A 21,131-nucleotide genomic window follows, 5' to 3' on the forward strand; every position below is an offset into this window, starting at 1 on the left:
GTCCTACATGCATATGATACCTGTTCACAAGTTGTGGACATCTAGTGAGAAGCTTGGTTATGGATGTATCTGTCTAGTTAGAAGAAATGAGACAAAGCCTGTCTGATGTCTAAGGTTTGTCATTGATTGGTGTGTTGCAGATGTTAAATGGCAAAGAGGAAATGAGCAGAAAATAACAGCTGTGTTGTAGGTAGCACCAGGAAGTGCACTTGGGATGGCCTGATCTTGGAGAAACGGAACAGCTTTTGCTAAGGATTTTATTATAGTTTAATTTGCTGGAAAAATTGGTGGGAGTGGGAATGAGATAAAGCAGAAAGGGTGGGAAAAGGTGCCCTGGGACCTGTAAAGCAGTTGAGCTGAGATTAAGTGGTGCCTTGGTACCTCTGACCATCATCTCTCTTTTGGTCTGTGTAGGCATCCTTAACAGACTCACATCTATTGATTGTCAACAGGCAGGTGAGGGGAAAAAAACACAGTGGCTGAAGGAATTCCAGTGTCATGACTGAGCTGGCAGGAGATAAGTTAGGTATAAATAGCCATTTTGTCATGATGGCAAAGAGACGAGGAACCTAGAGACACACTTGGTCTTGAGTGCTTTAGCTAGCGCTGTATGAGGAACAGCCAGACAGAGCTAGAGGGGCATAAATCAAATAGCAGTGACTTGGAAAGTGGGGATCATATTTTGCTGGCAAATAGCATGAAATGCTTAATAATGTTATCTTAATTTTCTCATTACATACTTTTCTATGTTTTTGCATCACACTTTCAGCAAAGTATTAAGAAACTTTGGCAGCATCAGCGACTGTCACTACCTGACCTAGCCAAGAAGCACGAAATATGTATTTTTAGATAGAAGGAATAATAACAGAATATGAAATGTGTGCAGATGTTGGCAGAATAATAGGGTTTTCTTTTTCTCCTCCAACTCGTTAGCAATCACCTTATGTGTTTTTAAGTTCTCAAAAGTGTGAATAGAGGCTTGTGGCAGTCTGTCTTAAGTGGCCCCTGGGGGAGATGAAGCACAAAGCCTTCACCAAGATTCACTCCCCAAAGTGAAGGTGACAAGCTGGTAACAGTGGTCTTGTAAGAAACGAGCTCTTGTAGATTAGAATAATCATGACATCAGGTCAATATCGAGTGGCCTGAGAAAACCAGCACTCAAGTGTTTTCCATCCCATGCTCAGTGTAAAGGCTTAAATGTTGCTGTAAAAATCCCTAACGATCAGGGATGATAAGCAGTTATGTGATCATCGGTTTTGCCTACAGCTTGACCCTTGCACACTGCTCTATGTACTGCGGTGTTTGAAGATCTGTCTCATTGCCTGTTTAAAGGGAATTTAAGCACTGGTAGCAGGTCTTTGTCCATTAAAAGGGCCCATCATTATGACTTGTTTCTCCCTTCCTTTTATTGCGGTACAAGTGCCTCATGGCTCCTGAAGTAACCAAATGAATAGATCACAAGAGAGCCTCGTTAGTCTTTAAATGAAAATAATTGAGTTCTTCTAGCCTATTAGTGCTTAAGAATAGCCTTTTCTAAGTCCATTACCTCTGGGATAAAAGCCGGGTTTGCAGCTGAATAAGCAGCATGTACAACATGATTTGTTGCTAGGGAAAGAGGCTTTCCTAGTTCTCTGCCAAGCAGAGTGACTGGTGTAGTAGATGACCTCAAACTCCATTCTTGAAATCCTCTTTTCATTTGGCAGTCTGAAAACATTTCCGTAAGTGATTCTGGTTTTCTGGGGCTGCTCTCGTTCACTTTTCAACTCAGACAGTCAGCAACTTGGGAAAAGAAGGCCCTCTTACCTGTTAGGGCCAAATCTACAAGGGCAACACTGGTTGCAGGTGCTCATCTCATCCAAGTGGTGTGTGACTCAGTTGAAGCCTCTGAGGTGTGGACAGAATAGTTAAATGGGCAGTGCTTTCCTGTTTTCACCACGGCTGCAGGAGGCCAACTTTTTTGCAGTGCAAAAGAGCAGTGCAGAATATGTCCAAGGGAAGGCCAGATTTCAGTAGCAAAAGACGTAAGAACTGACTGCAGGGTGTAAAGTTATTTGGAGCACATTTGTGAGTTTTTTAGTGTAGCCTTATCTCAGACCTCACAGTTGCTGGAGACCTGAGCTATAGCTGCCAAGTGTGGCAACGGTGCTGCTCCTGGGTTTGGCACCAATGCGCTGTGAAATGACCCAGCAGTCTAGAGAGGTGGTGGGCTTTTCTTGTTTTTAATAGCTGAACCATTAAAACTAATGGAGTGAGTCCATGGGAGGCCATGAAGATGATCCAAGGGCTGGAGCAGCTCTGCTCTGGAGACAGGCTGGGAGAGTTGGGCTTGTTCTGCTTGGAGAAGAGAAGGCTCCAGGGAGACCTTAGAGCACCTTCCAGTGCCTGAAGGGGCTCCAGGAAAGCTGGAGAGGGACTTTGGACAAGGGCAGGGAGTGAGAAGACAAGGGGGAATGGATTAAAACTGAAAAAGAGGAAATGTAGGTTGGCCATTAGGAGGAAATCCTTTGCTGTGAGGATGGTGAGAGCCTGGCCCAGGTTGCCCAGGGAACCTATGGAAGCCCCATCCCTGGCAGTGTTGAAGGTCAGGTTGGAGGGGGCTCTGAGCAACCTGGTCTAATGGGAGGTGTCCCTGCCCATTCAGGGGGTTGGAACTGGAGGATCATTAAGGTCTTTTCCGACCCAAACCATTCTATGATTCTACACCTGTGTTTTGGTAGGGTGTTTGGTACTAGCCTCCATCAAGAATCATTCCAATGTTGTTAAAAGACACCAAGCAATGTAAAACTGTCTTGAGAAGAGTCTTGCCAGAGTACCTTTCAACAAGACATATAAGTCTTTATTGGCAATGATGCACATTAACATTATTTTTGCTCTTTAACAGCTCAAGTTTATACTAACTGCACAGAACACAGTGCAGTGGAGAGGACACAGAGGATGCTCGACTGGTTAGTATAACAATCTTCAGTACAGGAGGTCCACAAAAGACCCTTTTTTCAGCTTTGGTTTATCAGATGAGTCATCTTTCCCTTGTGGAAATGGGGATAATTTGGTTTTAAAACTGAACCTTTTCCTGTAAGAATAGCAAATTCAGGAGTTGATACTGAATCGTTGAAAAAACAGTTGTTGGTAGTTTTTAAAAATTTGAATGTCAAAAAGGGCTTGGTGGTTGTTGCTCTGAGATCTGCTGTCTTATTTTCCAAGGTCTGTTTGTTACGATGACATTGCACAAGGCAGCAGGGACTAGGGCAGGCTGCAGCTCTCTTGATATTAACATGATATTAATAATAATGAGTGACAGACTTCCCAAAATAATGACAGTGTCTATAATGTGAGACTGTGTCCTACCCAGCCTTTGGACAGGTACTGTAATTGTCTCAGTTTCATAGCAGAGACAAGAATTCCACAAGGCTGGTGGCTGCTGTCCTTCTTTTGACTGGCACACATTTAAAAGGCCCCTTAAGCCTTGGTTATGTGGTATGAAACTGCTTGTGTACCAGTTAAAATGATCTGAAGCTCAGTGATGAGGACTATGCACCAAGTATCAGATAGGACTTTTTGCAGGCTTTGGTACCTGCGTTGGTTTTCCTAGATGATAAAGCCAATAGTGTTCCAAAATAATTTTCTTTATCCTAAATTCTTCTCCATACTTGAAGTTTTATAATCTTTGCATAAATGGGAACACAGGCCTTTGTCTTATACTCGGGAAGGGGTCATTGTAGCACAAACTCGTGTTCTAAAATTAAAATCTACTCAATCCCTAGAGTGGAACAATATCTCATCAATTGATCTTCTCTGCCTTTAAGTGGAAAATAATAAAAAAAAAAAGAATGAAATTTTTCCCTGGAGCAATCGTTGATACAAATTCTTACAAGAAGGAAAGGACTTGGGGGTTTCTAATTCAGAGTTGTGGAAAATAGCCTTTTGTTCTTAACGGAAACCTTGCTAAAAATAGGTGGATACTGTTGCTTCACATGAACTTGCCACTGTTTCTGTTTAAGTGACTGTAATATTTATTCTCTTGCAATTCAAAGGAGCTGTCAGGCTGGAGAGCTTTTTTTGTTCTGTGCACACTAAGTGTATTCCAGGGGGTCCCACTTCTTGGCTAGGGCTCCAAAAATGGGTCATAGCAGCAGAAATTGTAATAATGTTTCATTCTGTCTAGCTCCAAGCCCCTTTTCAGGTATCTCCGCTGATGCCAGCAGAAAATGAGTTTGAACCAGTCTCCTGTGGTTTAGTTTGAGGCTACTGCCCAGTGGCTCTCTTGGCTGGATATGGTGTACATACTTAAATGTCCAGCTAAAAAGGTTCCTAGCTGGATGGATGGGATCTGAGATGTGAGTTGGTGGTTCTCTTCCTCTGCTGTGGGACTGTTGAACCCCTTTGTTGTTCCTAGGGATTATGTTCATCCAGTCTCCCCTGACCTGTCCAGCAGGAGGGACTTTGATTGTTCCTTGGAAAAAGTGTGAATTGTGTATATAGGAGCATGTACAAATAATTGAATTTCTGAGTAGAAAGAATCCCTTTTCCTTTAGAAAGCTGTTGACTGGGACAGCCGATCAGTGAAAAGCCTTGGAATGGCTGAAATCTTGCTTTTGCATAAAAGCAGTATTTCCTATCAACCCCAGATCCAAATCCAAAATCTGCCTGTGAGTCTAGATGCCTCTTCTTGAATTGTTCTGGGGCACATTCAGAAGTAGTTCACCTGCAACTGTCTGCTTTCCTTGAGGTATCCGTCCAGCTCCATTAAAGGAGTTAACCACTTATGTTCAGTATAGCCTTCATGGTTGTTGACTAAAATATCAAAATTACTAGAATTGGAATAGGAAGCTATTGAAGAGAGCTCCAGAGCTATCAAAGAGATAGCGATTGTCAAAATTGTTGCAGCATTATTTGATTGATGTACCAGTTGAAACAGCAACCTTGAATAGAATGCTTTTGTGAACAAGATAATTTGTCTCGACAGATGCGTTCACATGAATGTTTTAAAATGAAAGGCATGATAAATCTGTCTAGAGTCTATACACAGCAGAGCTGCCAAACCTGCCACCTGTTGAAGATTTTAATGAACTGTTTGTTATTTAACAGAAAAAAATGTTGCTTTTGTGCAGCTCAGTGATGAGGATGGGCTTTTTGTTCAAAGCCAGAGGGACCTGGTGTTTTGTCAGGAGCAAAAGGATGCCCAAGCTCATGTTGTGCCATGACATGAATAGGAAATGTCCTCAGGATTTTGTAAATGGAAGATATGTTTCTCAGACAAGACAAAAATATACTAGGATGTTGTTACACTTCTTTGTGTAAGGGAGCAAAGGCCTTTGAGTGCTTTGTAATACCTTTTTTAGTGGAGGTTTTTCTGCAGCAGCAGGAGAAAGGTTCACCCAAGTCTCCTTTGTGTTATAAGAGGGGAATTAGGAGACACGGAATATGTCAGACCTGATACATTTGCATAAGGAAAACTGCCATCCTCTGAGCACCTGCAGAAAATTTGTGCTGGTTTTTTACCACGGCGAGTTAAGTGTGTTGCTTATGGACCTTAAATTTGCAATGGTTTGCAACGTTACAATTGACTAAAATCTTTTTTTCCTGTGCTCTTCAATGCATGACCACTCTTTTTATTTTTTTTCTGTCCAGGATGCTTGTTATGTCATTCTTTGTTTCTTTCATGTACTCTGATGTGGAAAATGTCTCTTACTGAGTAAATTATACTCAGCTTTTAGTTAAGGTGTGCAGTGGGCAGACAGAAGCTCTGTTGTAGAAGGGATGTAGAAGGCAGGAAGGTGCTAGAAAAAGTAAAAGGAGTTGGTAAGGAGATAGAAGGGAGCAAGCAAGGGAGGAAGTAGTGAGATCTGAGAGGAATGGAGGCTAAGTAATGGCTTGGTCTGTAACAGCAGATAAGTCACATGAGTCGAGAAACTAAACCCTTAAAAAATAATAACAAAACCTCATTAATTACCCTCAATGTCCATTCCACCTTAAACAGCTTTTGAAGCAGCCTTGAGCCAACGTCTCAAGTGTGAGATTGGCATTCAGGAGCTCCTCTGTTTGTCTTTTGGGTGAAATGTATTTTGTCCCGTGAGACAAAATAATGTGACTGTTTCCCCAAGCATCTCTAAATGTGAGACCCACCCTCCCTTTTTCTTGCTGTGTCCTACACAGATCCTTGGTTTCCCGTGAGGATCCCAGCCTCTAGCTGTAGTCAGTGTGCTCTGTAGCTGTGAGCATGCCAGAGAATGGGGCCACTTCTGGTCAGGTTCCAGAGTAAACATTTTCACTTGCAGATTGGTGGACTAACAGATTTTGCTTTGAAGAAAATCAACATGCATCTAAAAAGGCCTAAAACTTCAGGAGCTGTCTCCTTCAAAAAAGCAGATTCCAGACTGTTGACAGCATGAACTATTTTTTTCTTGTTAGTTGGGGGAAAGGCCCCTTTTCAACAGTAACTCCAGGCAGGGAGCAGTCTGGTGGCTGGAGTCCTAGTGTTTGCCAGAAAAGAGTTTTCTTTCTGTTCACCTGCTGTGTAACCTTTGTCTTGGTTCTCCTCTTGCATAAATTGCAGTTTACCCTTGGCTTTTGTGAGGGATACTGCAGTCTTTCCTGCAGACCGTGAAGACCTTCATGGTCATTTATATTTTGGTAATTTATTAAAATAGCAACATGGAATCTAAACTATTTATATTATTATGGTGGGGAACAGAGCAGCTGCTACAGTGCAGTTAATAATGTTGGCCTTCAGTCACACTGAATCCATTTTTACCCTAGACTGTCTGGCAGACTGCAAGGTACCCCCCTTCCCCCCCCCCCCAGCAGCTCTGCAGAAAGCTCATCACACTGTCTTATAGAAAAATCTGTAAAAGATGGTTTGATATTTAAATATGAAAGCCCATAAAAAGCTGTAGTAAACCCAAGTGCACTTAGTTACTTGCTGTACCTTTACAGAATGTTATAAAACACCTTCAGAGTTACTGAGAGAAGTAAGTAAGACTTTCACAATGTGAATTTGTGCTTTTTCTCACTGAAGTAAATGTGATTTTGAGACAGCATAATCTTGAAAAATACCAGCTATTTTTAAACAACCTCTTTAATTAAAAAAGTCAGCCTCTCTATGGTCCTTGGTAAGGTCCAGAAGTGAGTCCTGGGGCGTTTTGGATACAGAGGGAGCAGCAGAATGTATTCTGAGCAGACTTGCATACAGATAATGTAAAACACTTTTTTTTATCAGTGAAACCTGCAAGAATATTGAATATTCTGCTGAGCTCTTCCTTTCCTTCTTTCCCAGCACATAGGAAAGCATTAAGGCAAATTCACCTATAGCAGCATGTAATAACTTGTGTGAAAATAACAGGTGTTTGATTTATATTGTCTCTCCATTATTCCACCTCAAGTTGTGAAAGTGTTTTCATTCATAGATATGTTTGTGTGTACCTGTTTTGCCCAAGAGTCTAGTTTTCAGAACATCTTAGAATCACAGAATCATTAAGGTTGGAAGGGACCTTAAAGATCAAGTTCCAACCCCCCTGCCATGAGCAGGGAACCCCACCACTAGATCAGGTTGCACAAAACCTGCTCCAGCCTGGCCTTAAACACCTCCAGGGATGGAGCATCAACAACCTCCCTGGGCAACCCATTCCAGTTTCTCATCACCCTTATAGTGAAGAATTTCTTCCTAATATCTAACCTGAATCTCCCCTCTCTGTTTAAAACCATGACCCTTTGTGCTGTCACTATCTTCTCTGATGAAAAGCCCCTCCCCAGCTTTCCTGTAGGCCTGTTTTGTGTTGCCAAAAGCATCACCTTTCCCTGGTAGACTCAGTGTGTTTATAAACCATGTCAGTGTTTTGTGTGCTTGCATCTATCAAGTATCACAGTTCAGGTCCTAAGGCAGAAAATCAGCCAGAATTCTCTGCTCAAAGTTTAGGTTGCTTAATAAAAATATTTAATGATACTTCTCAACACGTAACTAATACTTGACATGAGTTCTAGCTTTTTCTTACTCAAAAGCTTTAAAAATGTGTGATTCAGATCAGTTATAAAGATGAAAAACTGAGAAGTCCAGTCTTAAAATGGAAATGATATCACAGAATGGAAGAAGCAGACGGAAATGGTGAACTGAAAGTAAAAGCTGGAAAAAATCTACAGTGCACAAATTGTACTACTTGAAAAGTATTTTGTACTCAGTGAATCAGTGTTTTCCAGTTGTATTAGTTATTCAGATAGCAGTCTCTCTGACACAGGATCACTGCTAATTAATGTAATCCCTTAGACAAGGACCAACAGAGTATCTGGTATCTTAAACTAGATGCCAGAAAGCTAAATCAGCTCTTTCATTTGTGTCAGTGTGGTCTTTCTAGTGCAGTAGCACTTGTAGACCATGCCATAAAATATTCACTATATAGACAAAATATAAACAATGTGTGGATGTTAAAACAACAAGCAATACAGGCATTTAAAAAAGCTTGCAACAGCAAGGCAGCCCTTGCCATTAAGTTCTAAAATATTTCCAAACTCATATTTTTCTGCCACCTCTCTGTACTTCTGCTGCAAAAACTGACTACATACCGACCTGGAAAAGAGTTGTCCTCAGGTGGGATTCTTGGCTATATGTAGGTTTCCTGGAAAAAAAGTGTTTTGAGGTTGGAAAGGATTTGACAACTGGAAGCAATAAAACAAAAAAAACCCAAACTGATGTGAATATATATTTTTTTTAAAGCAAGAATAGTTTTATGTTAATCATTCCTGGTCTTTATCGTATTTGAAGTGCTTCAGAGCTGAAGACTTCATTCTCCAGGCTGTGCTCTCTTGTTTACTATTTCTTCTGTTCATACTGGACAAGGTGCTATTTTGTATACTTATAATCTCTGTGGTTTGAGTTTTCAGTTTAAAAAGCCCAGTTTTGTCTTTTTAGAAGGTTTTATAAGAGCAGAGTAGTGAAGTTGTCATAAGCAAGACTTTCAAAAACCAAGCCAATAAGAAATGCTGAAGCAAAGTAGGGAGAGGGGTTTAGGGTATTAATTCTGCCTTAGAAACTTTGAATGTGGTAAGGTATTGCTGATGATCAGAAGCAGTCTGACTTCCACTTGGGGTTTACCCTGACCATGGTTGTAGCCACTGCTGTTTTTCTGACTGTTGAGGTAATAACTGTATTTAAGTGATAGTAAAAGGAGACTTGTTTTGGTGCTAGTAGGGTCCCCTGTGAACCTGCCTCTGATACTTGCCTAAGCTCCTTCCCCTGCAGAGGCCTCTCTGCAGGGTTTCCTGGGAATAGAAATGGTGAAATCTTAATTGATGGTTTGATTTTCAGAAAATGATGGCAAGCCAGTTCACTGAAGCACATGGTTGTTTTGGAGCAAATTGCTTCAGCTTCCTTTTGGTCCAATGAACAGCTCAGAGAGCAAGGTTGTGGGTTTCAGTGCTCTAATCACTTGTGTTGGTTTTCTTTGACTTCTTGTTCTGGCTCTGCACCTACCCATCTTCTGGCACAGGATCCCAGGTGAGCTCAGTGTTCAGGCTGAGGCTGTTTCAGTTTGGAGGTCACAGGCAAGTTATTCGTTGCTCCATTGTCCATGTTCCCACTGATGATTAGGCTGTTTTCTCCCTACATTAATCCTCCTGCAATGGGAAAGCATAATTCAGAAAGAGAACCAGTGAAGCACTCTTATCATTAGCAGTTCTGGTGACTCCAAATGTTTTTCTTTCCATCATGAACTAGATCCTAATCCTTTTCATCAGCTGTGGGAATGAAACCAAATACAGTGTATGATACCCACTTGACCCTTGGAGGTAAGGCAACTGTGTGCAGTGAACGCTGGTTGCCCACCATTTCAAAATGAGAAAAGAAATCAAGATGGAACAGAAAGTTCAGTTCTGGAGCCTTTTGTCCTCCCTCTGGATCTTGAAACATATTTAGTCCAGTATTTAATGGCTGACTTAATTTGACGTGCTCAATCATCTCTGCTACATTCTCTGACAGTGTTGCTGTGTGTGTCAGGACTGTCACTGGAGAGCTGTTTATATAAATGAGAGGCCATACTTGAAATTTTCTCCTGCCAGATATCACCCTTTTGGGGAATAATTGCCTTGTTTTGGCCTAGGCTTCTCAGGGCTAGAAGTCAGTGAATTTGCAAAAAAGATCTGTCAAGCAAGGCTTGTTCCTCTGTGTTCTGATGCTTTCCTTGGGAAAATAGTTTTATCAAATAAGCTAATTTTTTTATTGATTAGGATTACTGGAAGTAAGATTTTTTCATTCTCTAGTAATTAAGTAATGCCTGTTACTATTGTTGTCTGTTGATCAAAATGTAGTGACGTGAGGTAGAGAGGTTGGTGCTGGGAAACAGATAGAGAAAGACAAAAAGCTTTTAATAATGTCAGACATGGTTTCAGTCATGTTCAGGAAATGATCACTCTTCTCATCTGCCTTTACTAGAGAAATAAAAATCATAGGCATGCAATATGCCTGTATCAAGCCTCTGGTTTTAGGCAAACTTTATTGTGGTGTTACAGCTTAACTGTTTTTCTCCTGTGGAAGATAAAAGGGAGTTATTTCTAGTAGCTACATAAGCCAAGATTATTTCATTTTTAAAGCAAGAAGCTTCTTTCCAGCAGACAGAGGCAGTCAACTATTAAGTTAAAATCGTGGCAGGAAAGTAAGAAAAATCTTCAAAGAAGCTGTAATCACATCCTAGTAAAATTGCCAGTGCTGATTCTTGTGTCAGAATAAATGCTTTGGTGCTCACTGCCAGGCAAATAGTACATGTACTATTTACCACTACAGAGGTCAATTTGCTTCTTGTTTAGAAAATAAACCTTGCCCTAGGTAAAGAAAAAAATCTCCTTTATACTTCTGTTTGTGGAGTTTCTGAGAGCTAACAGGAATCCCCATTCTCCACCAGAAACAAACTGGGGTAATGTGTTAACACAGTGGGATGAGAAAATGTCAAATGCAGTGAAATTCATGCCAGAAAAATGTATGCTGTGTACCAGCTTAATTTTATCCAGCCAGCCCTGTTGTTTTGTAACTTCTCTGTCCTCATTCTTGGCATGTTACATACACTAAGATCTGAATAGCCTGCCTTCTCATCTCCCCCTGCACCCCCAGTGCCTCGAATAGGATAGCAGTTCCTGTTCTCTCCTTGTGGATACTGCAGAACTAGAAATGGTTGCAATAACTCCAAGACCAAGAATACATGATGTCCTGTGGTAACTGTACTTCTTCCAGAGCTTTGGTTTCTTAAGTGGTATAAAAATCCATTCTTAGAGCAAAAATCTTGAAAAATCTTATTATCTTATCATGAAAAAGATTATAAAAGAGTATTTGGTTCCTTTATTTTCTTTAGCTTGTATTAACTTGTTTATTGTTGTCCAACTATTGTCAAGTGTGCTAGAAGACTTGACAGTACGTAGATATAACAGTAAAATTCTTAAACTTATTTTCTTTATGTAATGTTTACCAGTAGGATTTAAAACCCATAATGTACATGGGGGATAAGAGATCTCTAGAAAAAATACTACCCATTTAAACTAAATAACAGCAATTATGTACCTTCAAAACACCAGTAGAGATTAGTAGTCAGAGCAGTTACACTGCTTGAGTCACAGTTACTACCTTTTAGGCCTGCTTATGATAACTACCCATCCATGGATTTGTTGCTAAGTAATCACACCAAATTACTTGATAGATTGTAACTACAGGACAGCAACAGGAATTGCTGGCCCCAGAGGGCTGGTCACATCCTGGGCTGCATTAAAAGCAGTGTGGCTAGCAGCTCAAGGGAGGGGATCCTCCCCCTCTGCTCTGGTGAGACCCCACCTGGAGTGCTGTGTCCTGCTCTGGAGCCCCCAGCATGAGAAGGACACGGAGCTCCTGGAGAGAGTCCAGACAGGCTGAGAGAGTTGGGGTGTTCAGCCTGGAGAAGAGAAGGCTCCAGGGAGACCTTAAAGCACCTTCCAGTGCCTGAAGCGGCTCCAGGAAAGCTGAGGGGGGGCTTTTCATCAGAGAGGGTAGAGGTAGGACGAGGCGAATGGTCTTAAACTAGAGCAGGATAGATTTAGATTAGACATTAGGAAGAAGTTTTTTACAGTGAGGGTGGTGGATCCCTGGAACAGGTTGCCCAGAGAGGTGGTGGAGGCCCCATCCCTGGAGGCATTCAAGGTCAGGCTTGACCAGGCTCTGATCTAGTTAAGAAGGTCCCTGCAGGTGCACTGAAGAGGGGTTGGACTAGATGACCTTGAAAGGTCCTTTACAACCCCACACATTCTATGATTCTATGAACAGGAATGACTGAAATGTTTTGAAATCAACTATTGTTATTTAATTGGAGAGCGAGGCTGGTGAATGTGAAGCAAGGAGCTGGCCTCTGGCAGAACATGCTAAGAGGACTAAGGCTCTGTAAGTACATTTGCTTTCATGATACGCAGTAACAGCAAACCTGTGCAAGGTGTGAAAGCAAACCAGGAGCCCTGCACTGGGCAAAGCAAGCCAAGTTGTGGCAGCCAGTGATGTGAAGGCTGCTGGATCATGCTGTATTGTAGGGCCAAGGGTGCTCAGGATCTGCTGGGCTTTGCTCAGATAAAGACAGCTGAGGCAGTTCTTTGCCTCTGCCCCAGGAATGATCCTGCACTGGAGCCAGCTGGTTAATTTGCCTAGGTCCTGGTTTGAAATACAGGTATCTCTGCCTAGGTACTTATACTGCCCTTTCGCAGCAAGTTATTTTACTAGGATCTTGGAAATACGTTGAGGTGGTGAAAGTCAAGTCAGATTTGTAGGTGGTTGCTGCAGTCAAACTGTGCTGTGTGTGAGCACAGTGTGGATTTCATTATTGACCTCCGTGTAAGGGGATTTCTGCCTGTGCTATAAATTTACCTCCTCACCTCATGTCTGTAGGTTTCTGACAATGCAAAGGTCTGGTTTTGACTTGAGGTAGTCTACTTAGTGATAGTTTAAAGGCAAAAAAGTAATTATGTGGGGAAGGAATGAGGATATTTATAAGTTAACTGAGAGGAGCTTGTGTTCACCTTATCCTTTGCTCTGCAGCACTTGTTCATCAATTCACAGTTCGTGTCCATGTAGACCTATGCATGTCTGTATACCTGTGCATGTCCATAGGTATCAGGTATATTATTTAATCTGTGTTGATTAACAGACTTGCCTGTGAAATACAGTTGGTGCCTTTCAGGTTGCAACCTTGTAAATACTAGCATGTTACCCACTAAATGTAGTGTTTTTCAGTTTAAGATGCTATCCAAGTCAAAGTGCACAGTTTTCTTAAGTGTGACACTCAAGACTTTTCAGAAACAGCAACAGTGAGAAAAGAAACCACACAACAGTGGTGTGTTGTACATGGCCATGAGTCAGATAAAAGATGTGTAACCCAAAGATCCTTTCTGCCTCTTAATCCTCTCCATCAGCCGCTTCCTTCCTTGCTGATGACCTTCCTGCCTCTGAGAGCTGATTCAGCTTTACCCCTTTCTACCTCTCTGAGCAAATGCCTTCTAAGAGCTGTGGGGATGTTTAGAGTCTGCTGTCACCTAGGGAGTGAGAGTGCTTGGCATGGGGAATAGCAGTTGATCACAGGCTGCTGACCTTAGCACTATTTCTGAGGACTTTCTTTTTCCTGATCAACCTAGTCCAGCTGGTCTGGGAGCCTCCTTGCAGAGAGGTATGAGTAGCTGGGCTGCATTTCTTCAGGTACCAAATTCTGGCAAGGATAAAACTCTGGAAACCTTTGTTGCCAAACCAACTCAGCTGCTTCTGTGTTGTTGTGGTTAACCAAGCCCTAGCAACAGACAAAGAGGAACTATGTGAAGATCCTCCACCTTAACTGAAGCTGCACAAAAGTACCAGAGAAATTCCTCAGAGTTTCCCATGAAACAAGAAAAACAAATATGCAAATGCAGCACTTATCTTAAAGCTGAAGTAGAATTTGGTGATCTTTGATAAATCAATGAAGTTGGAAAGGCAAAAAGGGCTCCACAATCAGGGAGGTTGTGGAGTCTTCATCCCAGGAGCCCTTCCAAAGCCACCTGGATGTGTTCCTGTGTGATCTGCTCTAGGGGATCCTTCTCTAGCAGGGGGGTTGGACTAGATGGTCTCCAGAGATCCCTTCCAACCCCTACCCTTCTGAGATTCTGTGAAGAAGAACATTTGATATAACTGCTGATACCATGGACTTCTGAATTAAGGGACAAACTACAAGAAAGGAAATAGACCAGTTAAGCCTTAGGGAACTGTATTAGAATAAATACTGATAAATGTCATTTTGGCAAAAAAGCCGTTAATTTCCTCATGTGTTTATATGCTTTTTGATTAAAACCCTTCCATTGGTATTAAAAATCATCTATTTGTATTTAAGTTGCCAGTTAGCATCTTAAAGGCACGGGAATTCCTTGTTTCTTGAGCTTTCTTGGAGAAAACCTGCTATTTCTTGAACTTGGGTGGTATGTCTGCTTCAGAAACAGCAGTTCAAACAAGGCAGGGGAAAGTACCTGAGGAAGAGTAATGGAGAGAAAGAGGCACAGGGTTGCTTAATTGTTACAGGGTATTATACAGTGTGCAAAACAGAAATACCCTCTTATCAGCTGGTTATCATGAAGGATTTGCATGGTGGCCATCCTGTCCTCTCTTCTGTGCTTCCTCACAAAGTGAATCTGCTGAATGATGCTGAAAGTGTTGCAGGGAACCAGTGTGGGGTAAAACTTCTCTTTGAGAAAGGCTGGAATGCCTGTGACTCTAATCCAAAGTAGATTGCTGTTATTCTTGCTGCACTGCAGTATTTTACCAGGCACTTTTTAAACTGAGTAGTAATTTGTCTTCACTTAAAGGGTTCATATATGCAGATTTTTAATTGAAACAAAACTGTTGTTACTCTGCCTTGTAGGTGATCTTTGGTTTGAAGTGACAGTGTACTGTAACGAAAGTCATGTGTGTGAGAAGCTCCTTTGAAAGTGGGCTTGATACTCTGATTAGGGAAAAGGCCAGTGCTTCTTGAGCAACCCAGACTTCTGCATCTTGTGAGTCACCCTCAGCATTCAGCTAGAGAAGAACAGCTGCCCTGGTAAGGACAGAGGTGTTGGAAACTGAAAAACAACATAGGCATTTCACAGCACGAGCTCTGCTGACCTGGCACAGCCCAGCAACAGAATGGCAGTGGTAGCCAGGAGAGGAACTGGGGTCAGGGCCACGATTTTCTTCCACTCCTCTCTTTTCGGCGTTTCTGTAGACTGTGTGTCTCGGCCCCTAATGCCTTTTCCTTTCTTTTTTGAAAGCAGGATGTTAAACTTCTCCAATCCGTACTCTCACGTTGAGATTGTTGGGTTTTTTTAAGCACTTGAATGATTTGTAGACTTTGATATGAAGACATGTGATGTTTTCTAATCATGGAACGTTTGCATGCCCAAGTCACCCAAGTCAAAATGTGTATTTCCTCTGGAAATCACCATCATCTTCTATATGCAAATTACTGTCTTGTGTCTAAGATGATACAGTTGGTTTTCTCTTATTTCCCCCTGTTATTAGAGACTCAAGGTGAAAAACAGAGCTTTAATTTGTTGAACCTCTGCAACTCCCTGAGAATCTGTACTCTTTGGATAATCCAAGCTGTAAGGATGGGCCAGATGTTGTGCCTGTTGGAGCCCAGGAAGGCAACTGAACAAGGGAACTCACGGAGACATGAGGACTGGGATCCCCCCCATTCCTATCAAATACCTGGCAACCACGGCTGTGCCACATGAGGGGTGTGAAACACACTCCCAGCTGCTGAGAAGCTAGGCAAAGAGACATGCCAGCCTTGGGTCAGTTATGTGGACAGCTACAAAACTTGCTGAAGGGGAAGTGTTGCTGGAGGCAGACAGAGGGATGCAAAAGCCGACAGAATGGGAAGTGAAAGAGCTGCAGTTGTGCTCATAGGCTTTCCCCACTAGTCTGGGGCATCCAGGTGCATGTTGCAAAAACAAAGCTATTTTCTTATTTTAAACATCACCACTCCCCCACATATATATTCAAGTATTTAATGTGCACTGATATTTCCAATGATAGTTCTGAAAACAGACAGTAAAATTAGAATTTGAGATTGTTTTCTTTTTAAACCACATGTTACTCTGTGCAGTGTTGCTGTCTGGATTCCTGCATAGTGACTTAGCTGTCATGTGTGGCTTAGGCTTTGCATTTTCATAGAATCATAGAATGGTTAGAGTTGGAAGGAATCTTCAAGGTCATCTAGATCCAACCCCCCTGCAAGGGCAGGGACACCTCCCACCAGACCAGGTTGCTCAGAGCCCCATCCAACCTGCCCTTCAACACTTCCAGGGATGGGGCAGCCACAGCTTCCTGGGGCAACCTGGGCCAGTGTCTCACTGTATTTAATAGATGAACAACCATTTTACTAGACCACGTATTTTTCATCTGTGAAATGAAGGCAGTAAGGTTACAATAGTAATTAATTTTTTGTTCTTATATTCTGAAAATTCTTGTCACCAAGACAGCTCACTCTAAAAGGGTTTTACATCTAAGAATCACACAGCATCACGCTGTAATGAGACTGCAGCATGTCTGTTACTAATGAGTTGATATTAGCAAAGCTGAGTGCATTTTTCATTTACTGTCCCATAAATTGGTAGTGTCTTATAGTGCCATAGGCTAGGTGTCCTTAATTTTCTGTTTTTGTTTAACTGACCAGGAAGAAGTTCAATTGGCTGAAATATGTTGTATATCTTCACTGGCACAAGCTCCTGAGCCAGTGAAATTTACTCCAGCATAAAGACTCTGATCTGTGTCCTGGATAGAGTTTTTATTTTGGTAAAACAAGCTAAAGTTGCAAGTTCAAGTGGGCAAGAAAATTATACCAGTCTTAATGGCCTATTACATGTGACATAAAATACGTGTAGTTAATGATTTTTTTTTTTAGAGATTCCTATACCTGGTCTCCCATAATTCTGAGAAAAACGTATTCCTTGAATTTGCTGTTTTTCTCTCCAGCCTTTATGCGAGAAGTTGAGTATTTTGTTACTTAGCTTTTCCTGTTCATATTTTTGTCTATCGTATTATTCTTGCCTCATAAGGTATTTCACATGGTTGCTGCTTGTAGCAGGAACAAAGGAAAATGGCTTATAGTAGAGGTATTGGACCAAGACCCTTAATGCTTTTATGACATCTGTTTATGCAGCAAGTGGAGAGAGGGGCCCACAGCTGCTAACACTTGCTGCTAATACCACCTCAGCGGAAGGTTGTTCTGCTTCATCTGTTTTCAGTGAAAAGTATAATGGTGTTTAGTGGAGGAAAACAGTGGGGAAAACCCAAGAAGGCCCTTTTCTCATCAAGCCAACTCTTTGGTCTGTCTTGTTTTGCCTCCGTTTTGGGGCTAGGCTGGACTCTGCTTTTCAACACCAGAGAGCGGCTAGCGTTATGGACATAGACTTCTATGTGCATTCAAGGTTGCTACCAGGACAGAGCTTGCTGGGCCTTTTCCTTTTCCATGGGAATCTTTCCACTCCAGGCCTGGGGCTGTAAAACTGAGAGGCAGAGCAATTAAATCATAAAGGGAAACCAAAGCAGTCACATTGAGATGGAGTGTCCTGCTACAGAAGCCACTTCAAAACTTGATCCATGGACAGCCATCCCAAAATAGTTTCATTAGGGACTGCCTGCTAACTGAGGAGGAAATGGTACTAGGAGGAGCTGTCATACCTAAAAATGGAAAAACCTCTCAGAGGAAAGAGGCCATCTATCCATCCCATGTAACAGCAAGAGGAAGGGGTGGGGAGGATGGGAAGTTAGGTCTTGGCTCCACTGCAGCCCCAGAAATGTTTTGAGGGTTGCAGGGATTGTTTTTGGTAAGCAGTGTTAACAACTCTGCACCGCTAAAATTCCTTATCTGCCTGTTCGAGGGAGTAAAGTTGTGATAAAGGTGTTTAGTGCCCATGGCAGAAATGATCTGGCTTCTACCTTGCTGTAGCAAATGCACTTTTAAACAGGACTCTTAACTGTGCCTGTTGTGGTTTTGCAGCATGCTGGTCTGCTGGTGCTGCCAGTGGGGGAAAGTGGGATGTTTCCTCCCTAGTGCTTCCCTGGGATGGTACAGTGAGAGGGCTCAGAGCAGGAACTGGGTATGCATCCCACAAACTGAGGCTACTCTTCTGCTCCTGTATCCTTTGGCTTTAGGCAGGAAGGCCAGCTGGGAAGCTCATCTGTCTCACACATGCAACTTCATAGCTTTTCACCAACAGGGTCAAACTGACCCTTTCTTGCAGTCTTGAATTTTCCCTGCAGCACAGTGGAATTAGTACAGGTGATTGGTACAAAAATCTGCGTGGTAGAAAAAAAACGCGAGAGATGAAAAAACCCAAACCCTAAAGCTATTATTGAATGCCTCAGTTAATTAAGGGGCTCTATGATGTTGGCTTTTGGGATAATCCGTCCTCAGTCTCATTTTGGAATTCAGCTGCCCAGGCACAACACCACAAATTCATGTATATCCCAGCCCAAATAGGAGCAACGTTAGTCCATCGGACGTGTGATTACGCTTTTAATCCTCTGTTATTTTTTTTCTTCAGGGCACCATCTTTCTGCCTGGCAACAGAGTCATTGAGCATCCTTGCAATGAAGAAAGTCCAGGAAAGTTCCTTTTTGAAGTTGTTCCAGGTAGGATATTCCACTCCATGTAAAAATTCTTTGCAGTTTTGTTCTTGCTGACAAATGTTCATGTCTGTTCTTCTGGAACAGAAGCTGAAGGTGATTGATGATTTAAGGGAGGGGGGGGAAATTAATTTGTTAATACTTTCATTTATAATTTTTTCATTCACCTTTGGGCAGCACAGGAAAGCAATGTGTGTTTTACTTGTCAATATAAAGCATGGTTGTTCATGGCAAGGGGCTGCACCACTGAGTGGCTTAATGACAGTGCAGGTGTAGTTGGTAGTTATTTTTAATGGACACTGAAGTAGTGTGTCCTGTGCTAACGGAGGAATCCATAATTCAGCATCAACAGTATATAACACATGAGCTTGGTGCCATCAGTCCCATCACTTAAGAATGCTCCCTGGTCACTGTGGATGGATAAACAGCAAGCATCACTGCTTTGAAACCCTAAACTTGTTTTCAGCTGTGTTTTTTTGATTGGGTGTTCTTTTTGTTGTTTGTTTTTTTTTCCTGGAGGTAGATTTGTCTAAAGAACTTTACCCTGTCAACTGAGTGCTTCTTGTGACTTGGTGTGTATTAATGATTTGCTAGCCTTGTTTTTACCACCTTGTACACCTGGAGGACACACTCTGGCCAGGTTAGGGGTCTGGTTAACAAAGTCCCTTGGGAGGCAGTCCTGAATGGAAAAAAGAGTCCAGGAAGGCTGGACATTCTTCAAGAAGGAAAGCTTAAATGTGTAGGAGCTGCCTGTCCCCCTCCATGTGCCAAATGACAAGCTGGCAGGGAAGAAGACTGGCCTGGCTGAACAGAGATTTGACTGGAACTCGGGGAAAACAGAGGCTTTAAGACCTTTAAGAAAGGGGCAGCCAACTCAGGAGGACTACAAGGATATTAGGAGGTTATGTAAGGATAATATTAGAAGGCCCAGAGCCAACAGCTGCATAGCAACAAGATCTATTTGCAGGGTTTTTTTTTTAAATTTTGTCCCCTTAAATGAACATTGTGATAAATGTATGGTGCTGAAGCTCATGCTGCTCATGGGTTCTGTTTTCACTGCATTAAAACTTGAAGGAATTTTAGTTAAAAGTCCCAAAGACAATGGTGACAAGTCTACTTTTTGTCTCTCTTGTCTGTGGGCAGCCTGAAAACTTGCATGTATTACCAGTAAATAAACACATGCACTAATTATATTGAGAATGTATGTGGGAGTAGGTTTATACTGTGAAACTAATTCTCTGTACACCGTCATCTCTGAAGATGAATGAAAGAAATGTGTGTGGAGACAAGTAGCTGGCAGTTTTCATGCTGTAATTAAAATACAGATGCATTTAATTTGCATTTTGAAAACATTCTATTCATTCCTTCAGTCATGGCATGGTTCAATACTTGGAATTGTTCCTTTTTTTTTCCTCCCTCTTGCTGTGATGACAAAGTTAATTTAGAGGATTGAAACTGTCGCCTGTACAGCACAAGGCCCATGCCACACTTCTGTGCAGGAGTATTCTGTACTGTGTGACCACAAGGTGATTAGTGATGTCTGGTTATTAACAAGCTCTCTCACACTCAGAGGAATGCTTCATACTCAGCAGCAACAGAAGACAGTTTAAATAAATACCTTTCTAATGGGAAGTATGCATGGATAGCAAAGTTATGTGATTAGGTTTGTTCAAGTGATTGTCTTATTTGCTGATTGTGACTAGTTTTATTTAGAAGATCAAAGATTGTTCCTTTTTAAAGGAAGTCTGAGGTCTTTATCCCTGTATGCAGGTGTACCATTACAGGTAGTCTGTGTTCCCACGGAGCTGAGCTGGGTGACCTACCTGTCACCCTTTGGTATGGAGGTGCAGAACAGAGGCATGTGAGAGCACAGCAGTTTGCACATGTGATTGTTTGCCGATGTGGGGCTTGATTCCTGCTTGAGTCACCTTGCTGCACCCCATCTGCACTAGGAGCAGCTGAGTATAGAGATGTGGGAAGCTCAGACTTGTCCATTGTTCTTCACAAGGCTTGAGCATCTTTTTTGTAGTCCCCTGCACTTCCCAAGGATTGCTCCTTGAAGGCATTTGGAGCAAAGGCTGTATGGATAGACTTAGAGCAGGAGCCTGTGGCTTTCCCAGGGAGGTGATCATTCTTGTAGGAGCTCCCAGGACTTGAATCCTTGTCTCCTGATGCACCATCAATACAAAATAAACACGTACTGTCTAAGTGATTGCCTAGAAGAAATGATGGTTCTTGAATGGGCAAAGGAATGTGCTTTATCATTGACTGGACTTAGATCCTGGAAATGAAACTGCTCGTGCTGCTACTTCCCCAGTTGCTGTTCTTTGAGAGCCTCATGCAGTGTCTGATGTTCTGCTCTAGGAGAGTGATAAGTCATTTTACAGCTTGGATTCAGGGATAAGAAGCCAGGTCGCCACTCCAATGGTATTTCATCATTTGAATGTTACTAAATCTGTATTTCTTTGTCCCTGTCCTGTATGACATGCAGATTTCATGAGAGAACAGCACT

General features: G+C 42.1%; 1 protein-coding gene across 1 annotated transcript in view; it reads left to right on the forward strand.

The window, feature by feature from the left end:
* ARHGAP24 (Rho GTPase activating protein 24) overlaps positions 1-21,131 on the forward strand; it is a 214,416-nt gene that overhangs the window by 60,456 nt on the left and 132,829 nt on the right. Inside the window, exon 3 of the mRNA XM_051618783.1 lies at positions 18,538-18,625. Within this exon, the coding sequence (XP_051474743.1) occupies positions 18,538-18,625 (88 nt within the window). The remainder of the gene's footprint in view (positions 1-18,537; positions 18,626-21,131) is intronic.

This window comes from Apus apus, chromosome 4, assembly GCF_020740795.1.
Source record: "Apus apus isolate bApuApu2 chromosome 4, bApuApu2.pri.cur, whole genome shotgun sequence".
NCBI lineage: Eukaryota > Metazoa > Chordata > Aves > Apodiformes > Apodidae > Apus > Apus apus.